The 19,111-nt window shown below is 29.8% G+C and overlaps 1 protein-coding gene and 1 long non-coding RNA gene across 3 annotated transcripts; one reads left to right on the top strand and one right to left on the bottom strand.

Moving 5' to 3' along the window:
• The first annotated feature begins 7,999 nt into the window (after positions 1–7,999).
• Positions 8,000–8,684, top strand: LOC137821214 (uncharacterized). Its single transcript, XR_011082754.1, has 2 exons — positions 8,000–8,187; positions 8,305–8,684. It is a non-coding gene; the product is annotated as an uncharacterized lncRNA (long non-coding RNA).
• A 510-nt stretch (positions 8,685–9,194) lies between these two features.
• LOC137820699 (uncharacterized) lies at positions 9,195–12,302 on the bottom strand. 2 transcript variants are annotated; one of them, XM_068624899.1, is made up of 7 exons: positions 11,361–12,016; positions 11,129–11,236; positions 10,709–10,871; positions 10,446–10,622; positions 10,275–10,358; positions 10,067–10,148; positions 9,195–9,940 (listed from the first exon to the last, which is right to left on the bottom strand). In XM_068624899.1, exons 1-7 carry the CDS (start codon positions 11,390–11,392, stop codon positions 9,504–9,506), a joined length of 1,083 nt encoding a protein of 360 aa, XP_068481000.1. In that variant the 5' UTR covers positions 11,393–12,016; the 3' UTR covers positions 9,195–9,503. The 2 variants fall into 2 exon arrangements, with proteins under 2 accessions (XP_068481000.1, XP_068480999.1); XM_068624898.1 differs by having other exon boundaries at positions 11,129–12,302.
• Positions 12,303–19,111: the final 6,809 nt, after the last annotated feature.

The raw sequence follows: 19,111 nt of genomic DNA, 5'->3' as shown, positions 1-19,111 counted from the left end.
TAAGTACTAGTTAAAGGAACTTGTAATCTAACTTCCTTAATCTCCACATTTCGTGAAGTTTCACTCCCATTAGTTTCACCATTCTCAATGAATCGAACATTTCCAATTTCAATAATTCTTGTACCATGGCTATATAGTAAAGCATATATACTTTTAACTTTGCTAAATAACCAATGAAATATTCACTGATTATTCTTGCATCCAGTTTCTTTTTTTGCGAATTGTATATTTTAATTTTTGTATGACAACCCTAAACATGCAGGTGTCTCAAATTGGGTTCATACCTATCAACAATTCAAAAGGTGTATTTTGAACTGCCTTACTAGGAATCTTGTTCAACAAAATACATGGCAGTTTTTAAAGCATACATTCACATTGATACAGGTAAAGATGATTTACTTAACATGCTGTTAATCATATCCATTAAGGTTCGATTACGCCTTTTTGACACACCATTTTGTTGTGGTGTACCTGACATTGTGTATTGAGAACAAATACCTCGTTTCTCAAGGAACTTAACAAATGGATCAAAGTGTTGTCCACTTTCACCATACTTTCCATAATATTCACCATCTCTATCTGACCTATCAATTTCCACATTTTCGTTTAATTGCCTTTCCACTTTATTTATGTACATTTCCAAGGCATTCACTGCTTGAGATTTCTCATGTACGTAGTAGATAAACATAACCATAATATGAAAAATCATCAATAAAAGTGATAAAATACATTTTTTTGTAGAAGGAATTTAAATAAAAAATGTCCACATATATCCATGTGTACAATTTCAAGAAGTTGAGTGCTTCTTGTGACTCATTTCTTTTTGTGTTTTGTTTGTTTGCCTTTAATACATTCCACACATGCATTCAAATCAGTAAAATATAGATTCGAAAGTATTTCATTTTTTTACTAATCTTTGCATCCTTTCTTTGGAAATGTGTTCCAAACGCTTGTCATAAGTAAAAAGAACATTCATTCACTAAACTACGTTTAGTACCAACATTATGATGCGAGGTCATAAGAGTTTCAACATATAAATTATCAAGATTCAATTTATATAAACCATCAAAAAGTGTATCAGATCCAACCATACAAGCATGCTTATATAAATTGAAATAATTATTCCCAAACTTAAAAGAGTATCCAACAACAAACAAACTAAATTCCTAAAAATACTAGGTACATAAAAAGTATCAAACAAGTCTAAATGAAATATAGTGTCAAGGATTAAATGATAAGCCCCGACAGCTTTCACTAAAACTTTCACTTTATTCCCCATGAAAACAAACTTCTCATTTGGGTTTATGAATCGGGTTGAAAGGAATCCCTGCATCATATTAGAAACATGAGTTGTAAATCCATAATCAATCCACCAAGTATTATGTGGAACTTTAGTTAAGTTTGATTCAAAACATACATAAGCATTATGCTCCCCTTTCTTTTCGAACCAAACTTTACGTTTAGGGCAACCCTTGTAGAAATGTCCAGATTTCCCACATAAATGACATGTGTCATTTTTCTTATAGGTTTTAGTAGAGGACTCGTTAATCTTTGATGGTCCTTTACCTTTTTCATGTTTCTTATGAACTTTCTTTCTAGCTCCCTGATTATTCACATAATGAATGGAGTGGTTTCCTTGATTATTAAGTTTGGTCTCTTCCTGAACTAACATATTGCGCAATTCATGCATATTGCATTTGTCTTGGTATTACAGTTGATTTAAAAAGAGCCGTACTCAAACGGTAATGAGATCAAGATGAACTGCACAAGAAAATTTTCATCCACTGTCATTCCAAGATACTTAAGTTTTGCTGCAATATTTGTCATCTCAATAACATGTTCATACATAATACGAGAACCATCAAATTTCATGGTAGATAAGGTACTCATTAATGTTTCGACAAGAAACTTATCAATAGTTTGAGAGTGCTCTTCTACAAATCTTATAAATTCTTTTGCACTCTCAATTTTGGGTAGAGCTGACTTAATACTACTTGTTATGCTCATTCGCATAAACATCATCAAGCTAAGTCGGTTTGAACTTTCCAAACCTTATAATGAGCTTTCTTTTCATTGTTACTAGCATCAGTAATAGCTGCGTGTTTCTCAATTTGTGAAATTGGACATGTTCACTAAAAAATTTAATTCACTAAATACGGGAAGAGACGTAACATGCAGATGTAAAGATACAAGAACAAATATTGTAGTTAATACATGCTTAACATTAATGTTTTGAGTCATAAATTACACATTTAATACAAATTCAAATAACAAACAAGCATTTTATGCATACTAATGTTCACCTTTGGGTGATACATTAATACACAACATTATTCGGCAAGACATATATATTAACTAGAAATATTAATTATCTTTGGATATATAAATAAAGCTAATAACACTTATAAAAATAACTAATCAACCTTTGAATAATCCATAAATACCTTATAATAATAAATTTCAATTTATTTATAAATTAATAATTTATAATTTAACATCCATTTTATATGTAATTAATATGAAATTTATCATTAATTTAAAACTAAATAAAACATAAATATTTCATCACTTTAATAATTATAAATCTATCATACAATTAATTCCAACGAAAATTACCCCTTCACATAAAATCCTTAACCCTTAACCATCTGAGCAAATTCCAAAATTGCAATTATGCTTTCAGATTTCAAAAGTAATATCCATGACGAAAAAACCTTTTCATCAAAATCATCGGTTGATTTCAATTAGAAAATTCAACGATTGTCTCATGCGATTATTTTTACACTTGATCTTACAATTTTCTTATAAAAGAATATAAATTATATTGCAAGGCATAATATAATACCTAAGGCTCAGGTGCAATAAAGAATTCGACAAAAACAAACTTGGTCATTGTTATCCATTGCACATAGACCCCGTAATTGATTTAATCAGGTTGCACTTTGTATGACAGGTGGGAGTGTTATATGGTTTTTGCCTTCATCAAAAGCGTAAAGAAATTGTACCTTAATCATGCAAACTGCTATCACCTTTGATCTAATTTACAAAACAGTCTATATTTGGATTGACTTGAACAGACAAAATGAAAAAATGAAACGTAAACCTAAAAAAAGAATAAATCATATTATACTAGTAAGACTTATCTCTGTGTGATGAGGTGTTTGGAGGAGAAGCGCGTATGGAGAAGAGTCAAGAAATTTATGGAAAATTAAATTGAATCAAACTTGGCTTACCATTACAAGATAAAGGTTGAACCAGTAAACGATTCAACTTCGTGTCAACCACACAAACTTCTACCAGAGTCCACTACCCTTTCTTCGCACCCTTTTCCTCTAATTCAATATAAATACTTCTCATTCCTATGCTATAGTTGCAGAGAACACAACTACCACCTCAGACAGATCCACCACTTCCTTAACAACATCACGATGATGTCTATGTTCAGCCACTTCGAGATCCGACAGGGCCAGAAGTGGGGTTTTTCCTTGGGCACGGGCCCCAAAGGATTGTCTTCCAAACCCAACACCCAAGGCACTTCTTCCACCGCTGAGTCCAAAACCGCCGGAAAAGATCCGAATCCATCGCCGGCAGCTGGACCCAAACAAAACCCGACCCGTTTGAAACCCAGATTTGCGCCGGAGTTTGATGGGTTACACTGTTTTGAATCTATCTTACCCTGTTAGATGGATTCCTTTAGTCTCTGATCTCAATTCGTTTAAACTCACAACTTATAATCTTAGCGAATTCAATTCATTTTTATTAGTGGTTATGTTCTTGAGAAAAAGCCATGTATTGTGCTGATCTAATTGTGTTTCTAAGAGACTTGAAAATCTGAAGTTGAATTTTGATGCAGTATTCTTCTTCTTTCTTATTGCTGATTAGTGTAATAATTTAATTATCAAAATAAAATAAAAAATTATAAAATTATAAAAAGTCAAAATTTGATAACACTATTAAATTTTTTTATTTTTGAACCATTTTAGTTCTAAACAAGCTTGGTCTATAATCAAGATTAGGGCATGTTAAGTTTAATACTGGATTCAATTCTACTTTGACATAAAATAAATGTTTAAAATTCTACAAGTGATTTAAAATTAATTTTACCAAAACTATTCATATTACATCAGTATCATATGTCACACAGTTATACAAACAAGTCAGACTTTATCACCAAGCAAATTATCCACACTTTAATGATGGTGAACATTAACCATTAAATGAATTCATTAATTTGCTATAGATTCATTTATCAATTAAACACAAAACAACCACAGCAACTTCTTTTTATTCAGGAAATTATAGGAATTATATAAAGTACTATGAAATCAATCAAATTATATAAATTATATTAAACATTCATTTTATACTATTTGTGGAATTTATCTATACATATTTTGTTTTCTTTATTTCTTTTTCTCCAAATCCAATTAAAGTGTAAATCTTATTTAATAATTATATTTTGGTAGATTGTTTGAGCATTTTAGTATCTGGGCTACAGGAGATGGGTAAATTAGCTGTTTTTTTTAATTTAATTTTATATTATATGTATAATTATATATAGGGGATTTTTCATAATAATTTTTTTATATTTTTTTTTATCAATATTTTATTTTATTATTTTTTTAAGTATTTAATGTGGCAATTTTATTTATATAGGTAGAGCATGAGATTAACTATGTGGCGTATGCAAAGCATGAGACTGCCTATGTGACAACTATAAAGCGTGAGAGTGCCAATGTGGCGTATGCAAAGCATGAGACTACCTATGTGACAACCATAAAGCGTAAGAGTGCCTACGTAGCGCAAAGCGTAAGACCGCCTACATGATGACCGCAATGGTCACATATTAAGATCAATCATTTTATATGGTGTAAATATTTTTTATTACAACGTGATGATTTTCAAAAGTTTGATAATGATATAAAGATTTTTTAGTGACTAGCAACCACAAGCGAAAAACAATGGTTAAGAATACATGTACGAATCAATTTTCTTTTTTAATTGTTGGATTCAAGTCTTGATCAAAATAGCTTAGAGTCAATATGAATCAGGCAACTCATTTAGTTGAACATTAAGAAGAATTATTCAAAAAGACTTACATAATTTATTTTACTAAATAAACTTCTTTAAATTATTGGACTTGAGGTCAAGGGACTATGAACTGTTCCGAACAAGGTGTGACTCTTGAGTAAACATTCTAAGTATGATGTGGGATCTAGAAGAAGAAATTCTTGAATGTTTTAATTATTATTGTCTAATTATGATGAGTAATTACATTATCATTAATAGTTCGATACGATTCAACCGTTAAAAAATATTCTAATATATTATCATTATAATTGATAAACTAGGAAAGATTTCAGAGAATAATAAGCAATAAAGATAATGTATCCAGATACACATTCAAAAGAATATGTGTACGAAGATATAGAAGAAATATTAAAATAAAAGACACTACAATTTAAGTGGATGTGAAAATCAATGGAGAGTGCACTTTGATATCATTTTCTTCTCTGTATTGCCCGTGCGGTAGATTGTTCTTGTAGTGGAGGAGGATTGGGTGCAAAAATTGAAAGATGCAGGTTTATAGAGTTAGGTAGAGATGAATAGGAAGAAGAAGTTGAGTAAGGGAGATGAATTCTCGGTAATTATAGATGTGTGATAGCAAGGCTTTTACATTATCACTAACCAATATGCAACGATTATTGTATTATTATAGTAATTTTCAATTAATGTGTTGTAATAAGGTATAAAGATGAGATAGTTGTTGGTGAAGCGTGTAAGGAGAAGAGTGAGTTGAATCAAAGTTGGTTGTCCATAAGAGGAGTCAACGAAGGTGAAGGTTGACCGAAATGATTCAACTACGTGTCAATGCAACGAAACTTCTAGCCGCGTCCAGCCAAACACCGCATAAGTGCAGAAACTTCTTGAAAAATCCAAATCAAATTTCCCACGACTCTTCCTTTCCACCTATTCGTCTAATCCAATATAAATACTCACGTATCATCCTTGCATCGTTGCACACACAACAACCTCAGCAAAATAACAGACACCTGTTTTCAAAATCCTCAGAACACAACAACATGTTCATGTCTATGTTCAGCCACTTCGAGATCGCGGAGGGCCACAACTGGAGGTTCGCTTTGGGCCTAGGCCCGGTAAAAGGACCCAACTCCGACGCCACTTCTTCCTCCGCCGACTCTAAAACCGCCGGAAAAGATCCGAACCAATCATCCACCGATGGATCCAAGCAAAACCCGGCCCGTTTGAGGCCCAGGTTTGCTCCCGAGTTCGACGGGTTACACTGCTTCGAATCCATCGTCCCATGTTAGATGGATTCCCTTCGTCTCCAACCATCTCAATTTGTTTGTAATAATTACGTCATATAAAAAAATGCCACAATTCAATTCATTTTTACTGTATAGTTTAACCAATGGTTCAGAAACCTTCTGTGTGTATAGCCCCGAGTTGAATTTTGAAATTGTAGTCTTCTTGTTGTTCATGGCCGTAATTGCAGTTCTACCTTTTTACCAGCAATCTTCATCGATCATCGTGTATATGAACCGTTCTTTCAGTTTAATGTAAAAAAATTATTTAAATTAACTACGATTGAGATAAATTATGACTAAATAAACCATATTTAACCAAATCATAACTAATAGGAATGTTTAAAACTTATGCACTTTATTAAGTTTAAATAACTGGATATATAATAACGTGAAACTGCTTCCATTAAAGGCAATGAAACAGTCTGAAAGTAGTGGCAGCAAGCATCTGATAATGAAGAGAAAACAGTTCTTAATAACTACACTCATCATCCACACAATTCAATCAAGGTAAAGGGATAACTAAAAAGTATTTTGGTCGGTAATTACTTATTCAGTTAGAGGAAAGCAAAATATGAAGCACGTGGAGATTTTGTTTCAACGCATGTGGTGCACGTAATTTCATTGCCACCAAAATTGCGTACTTCTTCTTTTCCCATTCCACTCTGCTTCAACATACTAAAAACCGACCATGACATTAACAGGTGGATAAATCTCCTCCTCCTGTACTTCATTAGAGTCAACAAAAGAAGGAAAAACATGTTTTCTGTAAGAAAGCAGAAAAAAATTGGAAGGGGAAGAACTGAAGGGACGGTGGAGGGTGGAAAAAAGCAGGGGCTAAATGACATGTGCGGTTCTCACACAACAATCACATCCTTTAATCAAATCTACCTCTTTTTATGTTGCGCATACGGACCGTATATAATTTCTGCAGAGATTCATATAATTAGCATTATGAAATGAAGAATAAGAAAAATTGAAATTACTTTCTCCCTCTCAGAATATGGTGTTTGAATCACCTTTACATTTGAGAACTTTCTTGCATTATTGTGTAATCATGTAATCTGATTTTAGTTTACAAATTATCTAGCACGTATATGCTTAAATGGGACTTGAAATTCGGATTTCATCGATGAGTGCGCTAAATTAGCTTTGGGTCAGGTAGTGACTCGCCTTAAGTAAAGAATAAATCAACAATATGCAGATGTTTTCTTAAGAAAAGTTTCACAATGAATAAAAGTTAAGGTTAATAACAATTTATATACACTCTTATCTCTTACTACACTCTTATCTCTTACTGATATTTCTTTTAAAAGATAAAACTATTAAAAGTTCACTTATTTTATTTGTATAAAGTTCAAAATTTGCATTAAATTTTGAAATTTTAATTTTTTTTTTACAGATGCAGTCAATTTTTACAGATACTTTGTGGAATAGGTGACAAACTCTGATGAAATAACAAGGGATGATATAATTTCTTAACGATTAGGGAAAAAAAATAAAGGCTTTTTACAGCAGAAATATAGAATAAGGGAAGTCTTCTGGTGTTAAATATTCCCATGATCCCGCCATTTGAAGTTTACTTTTCACAAAGTTCAAGATAGTGCAAACTTACTCAACTGTCTTTTTATCCTTTTCCTATCTTTATAGATCAGTGTTTGCTTCTCTTCATCACCAAGGCATCTTCTCTGTCTCTTTAGGTCCACCCTTGCCTTATATATGGCTGAAAGACTAGTTGTTCATTCCATTTTCAAGAATTAAGCTTTCAAGGGGAATAATGGCCATGGGAAGTATTTTTGCAGTTGTGCCAGCCGTTGCTGCTGCTGCTGGATTTTATTTCATTGGCAGAAACAATCTCAAGGTAAGAAAGGTTGCATTCTATTGTTTTATTTAGGAACAACATAAGGGCATGTCAAGGTAAGAAAGGCTATATATCCAATGTTTTGTATAGCTAAAGTTCAAGATGTTTTGTCTGTAGGAAATCAAACAAGGGTCATCAGTATCCAGTCAAAAGATGCTAGCAGAAATGAATGAAGGAGCAAAGAGCCTTCAAAAGCCAAAATTGGCACCACAGCTTGATGGTTTAGATTGTTTCGAAACCTTGGTGATGAATTGAATTTGCTTGGGATGGGGACTATTTGTACTCGTACACATATTTGTTATTATGTGATATTTCCTCCCAACAACCTCATTATTTTTTCATATCAATTCCACCTTCACTAGGTTTTGGCAACGTTTTAAACAGAGGAGCGTTGACATGTCATTAGTTCAAATATAATGAAAAATAATATGTGACAAAAGCACCCCACTCTTATGTTTCTGCTTCAAAAAATAATTTGAAACATACTTGTGCACATACATCTTTATTGTCAATTTATATAATTCATAATTACATAATATATAGATCCATCTTTCTGCTCCAAAAAATAATTTAGAACATACCTGCGCACATACATCTTTATTGTCAATTTATATAATTCATAATTATATAATATATATAGATCCGTGTATCCGTATTTTTAAAAATTATACGTATCTTTGTGACCGTATCATATTAGTGTCTATTTTCTTTTCTTCATGATTTGTTAAAGCTTCTTGAATTTTTAAAACTGAGGCAGTTTACATGCATTTATTTAAAATTAAAAATAACGAATCCCACTGTCATTTTTATGTTGGATTTTTTTTTTTGGGGAACGTAGAATTGTAGAAATAGACGTTAAACGCACAAAAAACATAGTCAGATGAAAACATTTCAAAACTAGTATCTCGGTGGTTGGAAGATGATGTCGCCTGACAGAGCGAAATACTCATTAGCTCCAAGCATTGCAAATAGAATCTAAAAATTGTTACCGGTCTTGGAGAATAAAGGAGCCACAAAAAGACTTTTTCTTTGAATTTCCTTTTTAATTGATACTGAGTTTACACCAACTTACACAGGCTTAAAATTCTACAGCCTTGAATCTTGACCAACGAGAACTACTCAGTCCAAGAAAAAAAAATCGCCACCTACTCCCTCCACCCTCTTGGGATTGTCTTGTTTTTTATATATATTATTTTTTAACTATAACTTAATTATTCCACAAAAGAGTCTTTAAATTCTAAACTATCGAGTAATAATAACAAGAGTTATCGTCCAAAAGAATGGCATTCAAGGCATTGATACCTCCTCCATTTTTACTATCTTTTACCTATATTAGCAAATCTTCTTGCAACACCAAATAAAAGATACTTGGTCACTAGACCCCTATCAAGACTACAAGCAAGAGCAACAGCACCACCAATAACTAGCATCTTGGGAATGTTCACGCCCTGTGGTTTCTGATAAGAAGTAACACTTTCTTCCTCCTCTGAATTATCATTGGCCCCAACGGTTTGCAAGTCTTCGGGACTTATTTTTGTGTTGACTTGAGCCATAAAGGCTGAATGAGAAAGTGCAGCACCAGAAGTTCTTGCTTCTTGATAGGCTCTCAAACCAGGTTCAATCTTCTGAACAGTTCCCCACATTCCTTTCCTTACTCCAAGCTTTGCAATTTCCCATGGAATGCCCATTTCTTCATGATGGAAGAGCAAGACTTCACAGGCAGTTAACTGGCCGGTACCTCTCTTTGATTCCACTGTTACAAGAATACCATATCAGTCACAACAAGTCTATCAGTGACGGAACAGCTAGTTTAAGTGGTGGGATAGACAAGAACAAGTAGATACATGAGTAATTCAATTACAAGGGTATCAAATTTCACCTGCTCTAATGCACCAACTAGAGTAGTACACATCAACACGTCTAGGTTTATCTCTTTTAGGGATTGAAGGGCAATCTATTCCCTGAAAGAACAAAACATAAAAAAATAAAAATTAAGCATAACTCTGTAATAACGGTGGAAAATAACCACCATCAGTCAACATCTTCAAAAATTCCAGAACAAAAGAAGGTGAGTTTTATTCTCATACCTTAGTCACACAATAGTAATGTCTTCCAGATTCCCATATTCGCCGACCAATTATGTATTCTCTATCCTTACAGAAAAAGGGAAACTGTTCCACAGATTAATTAGCATCCATTAGCACACTGAGCTAAGAGCACAATTCAATACACTTAAATCAGGAAAAACTGTTATGCACCTTCCGTATCCACTGCACTTTCATGGTACCAGTAGTGGGACACTCTTCAATAATTGAGGAGCTTGCAAGCATGTCGTCCCATCTAGGTCTGAACTCATCATCCCAAAACAAGTCCCTCACCATCTCAGGGGTAGCATCTTCAAAAATGGTGCTGCTTCTATACTGGGGAGGACCATCCTAACAAGCCAACAAAACAAATATTAAAAACAACCAAGTAGGTAATTCAAATACGACCAGAAGATTTTACGAAGGAAATAGCATACCTTTGGCTCTCTATGCCATGCTTTATAACACATAGTAGGGGTAGAACGATCCATCATCTGAATCCAAGGGAGACTTCCATCTTTCTCCTCCACAAGCAACCACAGATGATGTAAATCCCTTGTTGTCACAGCATCAGGAGTTTCTTCGATAGCTTTGGGTGAACTACAAGGTAAAACAAAGTGATAAATAAGACGGCATGCTAACACCACATTCTAATTTGTCAAAAACAAAAGAACAGTCTGGCTAACATGTTACAAATTCATAGCAATATGTCCAAATTTCTTTTGTCTCCATTTTTTTTCTCCCAATTTCATTGTAAGAACAACAAAAAAAATAGATGGATTTAGACCCTGTATTTGTGCAACAACTGTTTATGTTATCAGAATAACATAAGAATAATGGATAAATTAAAAAAATACCTAACGGAACTTGCAAATTTGACGGGAGAGGATGAAGAAGAAGTTTTTTTCTCTGTTCCTTTCTTCAGGGCCAAAGATTCTGGATTTGGTCGTTGCATCTTAATGGAACTAAGGCAAGGAGACGAATAGCAACTCTTAATGGTAGAAACTACAGACTTAGAAGGAGAAGAAGCCGAGGAGGGTGAGGCAAAATCTAAGGATTTGACAAGAGAAGTAGTTAATTTTTCCTTACCCAACCTCGCCCATTTCGGTTTCCACAACCATCCAACAATGACCCCAACGAAAAATGCTGCACAGAGAGGACTCAAAAACATTCCAACAAGTGTACACAACCCCAATGTTGCAGGGTTCTCCAACATATCGTATAAAGATTGTGGCAAAGGCATAACAAGAAGAAGAAAGAAAAAATAAAAAACTAGGAGGGAATGTTATAATAATAATAAGTAGAAAGAACCCCCAAAATCTGTTCAGCTCCTCACAAGAGTTAAAAGGGGGTTTGGGCGAAGGAGGTGCAGAAGAATATTTGAGGCGAAGAAAAATCAAGCAGAGGAAACAAAAAGATAAAAATTTGGCGAAAAATCAGAGGGGGAGAAAGACAAAAAGGATTTGGGGCGATAAGGGTGTGTGGATAAAGACGGGAAGGGTGGAGGAGGAGGAAGAGGAGGAGGAGGGTTTGGCGCAAAACGACGCCGTGGCGTGATTTGGCCAATGGCGGTGAAAGAAGGAAAGGGATAAGTGTTTGGAGGAGCCAAGGGGCGTGAAGGGGAAGGAATCAGAATGACCACATAAAAAAGAACGGTGGCGAAGGAGTGATGCGTGTGAATTATTCGACACTGACGTAGAACCGAAAGAAACCGTGAAGGTGGAAGTCTAACGTTGTTTCTCAATTTGACTGACGGTGTTTGTTGCTTCGTGGGTTGATTTGTAGGCAAATAAATAAATAGTATACGAGAATTCACAACAAGTTAATGGAGACAATCCATTTCAAAGGACCGAGTGAGGTGTGGTTTTTTAAGACCAGACTACCGAGTTTTTCATAGGCCTTGTTTTTCACGTTGCGGGAACTCGTTTTTTTTGCATTTCTTATGACTCTTCCTTTCGGCACACATGTATCTTCTTTTCTTTCTCTTTCACTTTTCCCAATTACCTCTGCCTCTATTCTTTTTTTTTCCATACAAATAGATTTTTTTTTATCAATACAAAAATATACTACATTTTACTACATACTTTAGGTAATACTGAACACACATCCTTTGCGAATCTTTAATTTGCTAAAAATAGTTATAAATATTTTTATATCACAATTTTCTTTCAAAAATCTCCTTCAATCCTCTTATAACGTCTATTACTAATCATTATGTTCACTAAATAAATACAATTTTTTTTTATTTTATTATTGAGATGCCCATAGTTTTGTTTAGAGGTGTTACAAGAGCCGAACTGGGTTCGGGTCCTTACGGCCAAGTATGGCAGCATCCTCCTCGTACACATGGCGGAGCTGCTTGGTAGGCGCTGCCTATTCACTTCACTCGGACAATGCTCTAAACACGAAAGTGTGACGCCCCCGGCCAATTGGAGACCTAAACCCAGAACATTCAAGGTAGTCAAGAACAAGTGTGCTCTTAACCTAATTTGTGATATGTCTATATGAGATGTTTTACCTAGTATATATAGAGTAAGTCTTAACCATTTGTCTGTCGTTATGATTCTCTCTTTACTGTCTGATTAATGCTAATTAATCCAAATTCTCGTACTATTCTATTTCTTTTACATTATTTATTTACATCGGCTTTCTACCTAAATGACCAAAGGTCGACCCAAGACCCATAACCCAACATGTCCCCCAATCTTATGCGCAGGCAAATAAGACTTCTGCTAACTTAAAGTTGTACTTGATCACCAAGTTGAACTACACCTACGATAAATCGACGTACTTACTTAATCACCAAGGATCGCCCAAGATCATAAGCCAACCAGAAGAGGAAATACAACTAATTTGATGATATTTATGCATTCAAAATATTACCGTCCATCTGTCATCAGTTTTTTTCTATTTGGTAGCAGTCATTCATTCAAGAAATCTTATACCTCTTACTCCATCTATACTAAATTTAATCTACGGTTATTTATATTATTATTTTTATTTCGACAAAATATTTTTATGCAAAAAAATGAATATTTTAAAATATCTTATATACTTCTAATTTATATAAATATATTATATTAATAATTTTTTATTGATACGAAGTTGATCGATTTTAATAAATTGTAATTATATTTTTTTATTTCTTAATGGTAAGGTGTCTCGCCTTTAACAGTAATAATTAATCATTATTTTTTATTTATAGAAATTGAACATGTCACCCAACTAAGTGAATTAGACTTGGCAATTATTTATATATTCAGGTAATTATTTTAGATAATGTTTGTTATCATGTAATATTAAAAAAAAAGTCGTGACGTTTTTAAAAGCATTTTCTAGACTTAAAAGAAATTCAATTAGTTTAAATGAACTCTAGCAACTACAGATAACGATTCAAAAATTTAGAGATGTGTCAGTTATGGATTAATTAAGTTGCGTGTGTAAAAATCACTTCTTAAAAGCACATTTAAAATTAATGTTTATAATAATTATATTATTTGGAGCAAAACAATGTTCAATATATTAAAAGGAAGAAAATATTTTTTTGTTATTAGATAACTATGCAAAAAAAGTTTTAATTGCACGTTATATAGTATCTATGATCATAATATGGAAAAAATAAAAATAATTGTATTTAAAATTTATAGCTGGATAGCATAATATTATAAATAAAATACAAATAAATATAAACTTTTTGAGATTTCCAAGGGAGATTGATTAAATGATTCCATACTAATAAGATTAGTCAAACATATATAAAAAAATAGACACAATTTCGAATTTAAAATCTTAAAATAAAAATAAAAATTAATAGAAACATTTTAAAACCACAATCATTTTATTAACAATTTTTACATAATCAGTTTTAATATTATTATTGGATCTTTTTGAAAGAGATTCACTAGAGATATTACACAACAATGATATCCGAATGAAACTCATTTAGAAATTGAAACATCTTTCAATTCAAAAACTTAAGAAAATGAGTTTGTGAATCTTATTTTTTATATTTTATTCAATTTTCTCATTTATAGTCCATAAATATTTTAGACTGACATTTGAATTTCTAACAAAATTGTAGGTGAAGTATTAATATATGAAATCATAATCAATGAAATTTTAAATTGCGTATGTGTATTTCTTTTTTCAGTTCTGTCTTCATCTTGTTTAATTTTTTAAACTGCATCAAATACACATTTTTTACACTTTGACTTCTTTTTTTTAGTGACACTTCACCAAATTTCTGATCACAGACCAAGTACAGTTGCGGCACCGACTTGCTGGGGTTGGTACGTTTATTTCTTTACATTAAATTATTAATTATCTAATCTAATATTTTATAATGCCTAAATTAAAAATTATTTTAAAAATTAAAAAAATTATTAGTTTTTAAATTAATTTTATTATTAATAAATAATGTTTAAATTGGTATGTTATCAAAATTTTAACTATCAATTATTTAAATTCTAATTTTGGTTAAAAAATCATGATAACTAATTAGATATTAATTTAAAAATTATTTATTAATAATAAAAATTAATTTAAAAATTACTTTTTTAATTTTTAAAATACTCTTTAATTAGTTATTATTTTTAAAATTAATTTTTATTTAATTATTTTTTTAGTAAACATTTGTACTAGCACCGTCCTAAAAAAAAGTATTTTTATTATGTCAATCAACTATAAATTACACCATAACAAGGTTTTAATTTTTATTACAATTATGTTATGAATTATATCTAAAATTAATTTTATTCCATAGCAATATAAATATTTTTGCAATAATAACGAATAAAGTGACATAAATTGAAGTATGTAATAGATTGATTTAAGGGAAGATGTGAGTTCATGGTTTGGTTTGAAATGTTTGGTGAACGAAATAATAACACGAGAAAGTCAAAATAAAAGTCAGGTCATGCTATAGCAGCTGTTTATACTATTACTTTTTCAAAGCATAATTGAGTTTTGAATATGCAGTATAAGAAATTCATCTAAAACGATTTTGATGCCCTTTTTAAAGAGTAAAATATGATCCAACATAGACTCGAAAGCGTATAATATATTGGATGTTCTGATTCATCATAGTAATAATACTTGAGGTTCGAATATTATGTTATCTAATATCAAAATTTCTCTTTAAGATGAAATTGGGATTGGGCATTGATATCTAAACTCTAAAGTGGATAATATTTTAGATATGGTGATTGATTATTTCTTGAACTTGAGATAAAAAAATTATGTTATGTAATATTGAAAGTTCTTATTTACATTTACCTATAATTTATAATTGTACTCAATTATGTTTATCACTACAAGAAAATAATAAAAACCAATTTTTAGAGACAAAAAATAATTAGTTGTTATAGTGACTAAAGTAGAAATCATTTTAGAGATTAAAAAAAATTGGTTTCTAAATTAGTTTTTATTATTGTTAAATGGTTTCTAAATTGGTGTCTAATTAGCAATCAAAAATTTTGCTACCAAATTTAAAAACCATTTAATAATAATAAAAATTAATTTAGAAACCAAATTTTTTTTAGTTTCTAAAATGGTCTCTAATTTAGTCACCATAGCAACTAATTATTTTTTTGTCTTTAAAAATTGGTTTCTATTTCATGATTTTCTTGTGGTGTATTAATTAAAAAATAATTATCTGATATTGATAATCATATAAAATTATTTGTATAACACAATCAAAATTTGATGTATATTTTTATTTAAACTTAAATTTTTTAAAGATTACAGATGAAATTATATATTTATGAATTTGATAACGATTCGATAGTGACTTGATAAATCCAATAAATTTGTATATCAAATAAATTTGTTAAAATACATTATACTCTGAAACTAAAAAATAAATTTAAGTCTAATTCAAATTTATAAAATCAATAATTTAAGTCTAATTCAAACTTATAAAATTGATTTATAAAATAATATTCACTTATATTATATTATTATTATTATTATTATTATATATATATATATATTACGAAATGTTGTTAATTTTAGAATATTGTTTAACAAAATTTAAAACATTCAAATCAAGTTAAAAAAACCAACTGGTGGCAAAAATTTCCATTTAATAAATGAATAACGATTTGTTTTTTTTTACAGATAGTTTTATTAACTATTAACGTTTATTGTTTAAGAATTAAAAACTAGAAATATTTAACTTTAGAATACACCATAGTTTTAAACATTTTATTTGTAGATTAATTATCGTCAGTAATTAACAAACTGCTATTATATAAAAATAACTAAATATAAATAAAAAAGTGTAGGAAATAGATTTTGTAAAAGTGAAAGTATTTAAGAGGATTAACTTTACAACAAGATCCAATTAATGTTTAATTAATTCCCTGGTCAATATAGATATGAGAATTGAAGTGGTAAGCAAACAATGGGCGTACATATTTGTATGAAATTGGAGAGTCAAGTCTAATTTATGTTTTCTAAATAGGAGGCATGCTAAAACCATATACCACCAACATATAACTAAAATAATTGTTTCATTTATTGAATGTTTCAAGAGACCAAAATGGATCGTTGACAAAGGAATTAATTATCCTTATAAATGATAGTTGATTTTTGGGATTTCAATGTGAGAAATTTTAACAACACACCCTTATTCTTAATTTTTTTTTTTATCAACAAAGAATAAATAAAATAAAAAGATACATTTTAAGGGATGTTTCAACCCTTATATAAAACCCAAAATACAAGTATTTTAGTACCTTACAAATCCTTGTACAAAATATAAAATCCAATAAATACAGTTACATTCGTAGTATTAAGTTAAAGTATGCAAATTTTAATTAAACAAATAATAAATCAAATTATTCAACAACACCCATCTAAATAAAATTTAAACCCAACACCAACGTGATAATAAAAAATCATATAGTAATATTTTACCATTGTTCGTAATTATTTTACTATAGATGTAGTCAACGTGTTTGTAACTTGTGCTACACAAATTGTGCCATAATAAACTACTTTATAGCTTTGCCTTATGAGTGAAAAGTCATCAAACACGGTTTTGAAACACTTATTTTTTTTTCCTGAAATGGGAACAGGAATTTAGACCCACGATACAGTAATAATAAAGATTGGAGTTTCATAATGATAATGGAGAAAAATATTATCCACCATGTACCATCTCCTCCACATTGTTTTGAATAGAGATTGATGATGAGTGATCATGTAGGTGATAACGGCATTATCTGCACCCAGCAACAATTAATGTGGAAGGTGACACTACTGTAAGTGCAAACATAGAGAATATTAGTAACACTGTTTATGTTTCCATTATCGCCAAATATAACTATAGTGATGATTACAAAGGGTCACATAGATGCACAACCTATTAATCAAATACCATTCGCAAATCACTGAAAATCAATTTCACCCACCATGAACAGTTTCTATTACTCACATGTAAGCAGAAATCCAATATTTTAGATTTCAAAAAGTTGTAATCCAATTTCTTAATTTGATATTTTTCACAATGCTTTGAAAAAATACAAAAAAAACTTAATGGATTATGTTGTAAAAAAATTGATAATTGATTAAGTATAAAACATAATCGATTAGCCTCTATTTTTAGAAAGATAATCGATTATGTGGTATGTTAAAACAGACATAATCGATTATGCTAATTAGATATTCAACTTAATAGATTAAGTTTTTTTTAAGATATCATTAAGCTCCTAAAACAGTTGGTAATCAATTATATATTTTTTAAGGAAAAGTATAATCAGTTTTCTCCATCTCTTTTGTCGGATTTTTCAATTTTTGTTTTTTATGATTTTTTCTTTAATTTTGTAGGTGTTTTTTTTGTGTGTTTGTTCTGATTTAATATTTGTTTTCTTATTAACTAGAATTAATAAAATACATTATTTGAAATTATAGGTTATTATTTTAGTAATTTTATTTATACTAATATTATTCATAACTCAATTATATATTATAATAATTTAGATTTTGATTTATTAATAAGAATAGAAAATTCACTTAAATATTTAAATTCTAAAAATATAAATAATATAATTCAATTATATATTATAATAATCTAAATTTTGATTTATTAATGAGAATACAAAATCCATTTAAATATTTAAATTCTAAAAATACAAATAATACAATTCAATTAATATATTATAGTAATTTTAATTTAATTTATTAATAAGAATACATAATGTATTTAAATATTTAAATTATAAAAATGTAAATAATAAAATCCAATTGATATATTATAATAATCTACATTTTGATTTATTAATGAGAATACAAAATCTATTTGAATATTTAAATTCTAAAATATCAATAATAGAATTAAATTGATATATTATAATAATATAGATTTTTATTTATTAATGAGAATTTAAATATTTAAATTCTATAAATAAAAATAATAATATAATTATTTTATTAATGTAATTATTATTTTTTGTTTTATTAATAATGTCTGTTTTAATATTGAAAATTTAGAATATTTATATTTTTCTTAATATTACACTATTGAATTTAGATACTGATTTAAATTAAAAAAATTATGTAATTAATTTTTATGAATCTTTTATCAATGAGAATCAATTTTATTGATTCAAAATTAAAAATTATAAATATTTATTATCATGAATATTTCATTTTTTTTATACTAGGTATTTTTTTATGTTAAACATTGTTAAAATTGGTATTTAATATTCTGTCACTGTTTATTATATAATATTCCTTTCATATATCATAATATTGTTAAATTTTAAACTTACACAAATTTTTTCTTACCCAAATTTTAAATACTTATTTATTTTTTAAAATATATTAACTTTTTCATA

This window comes from Phaseolus vulgaris, chromosome 9 (genome assembly GCF_000499845.2).
Source record: "Phaseolus vulgaris cultivar G19833 chromosome 9, P. vulgaris v2.0, whole genome shotgun sequence".
Classification (NCBI taxonomy): domain Eukaryota; kingdom Viridiplantae; phylum Streptophyta; class Magnoliopsida; order Fabales; family Fabaceae; genus Phaseolus; species Phaseolus vulgaris.
This window is presented reverse-complemented; position numbering and strand designations above follow the sequence as displayed.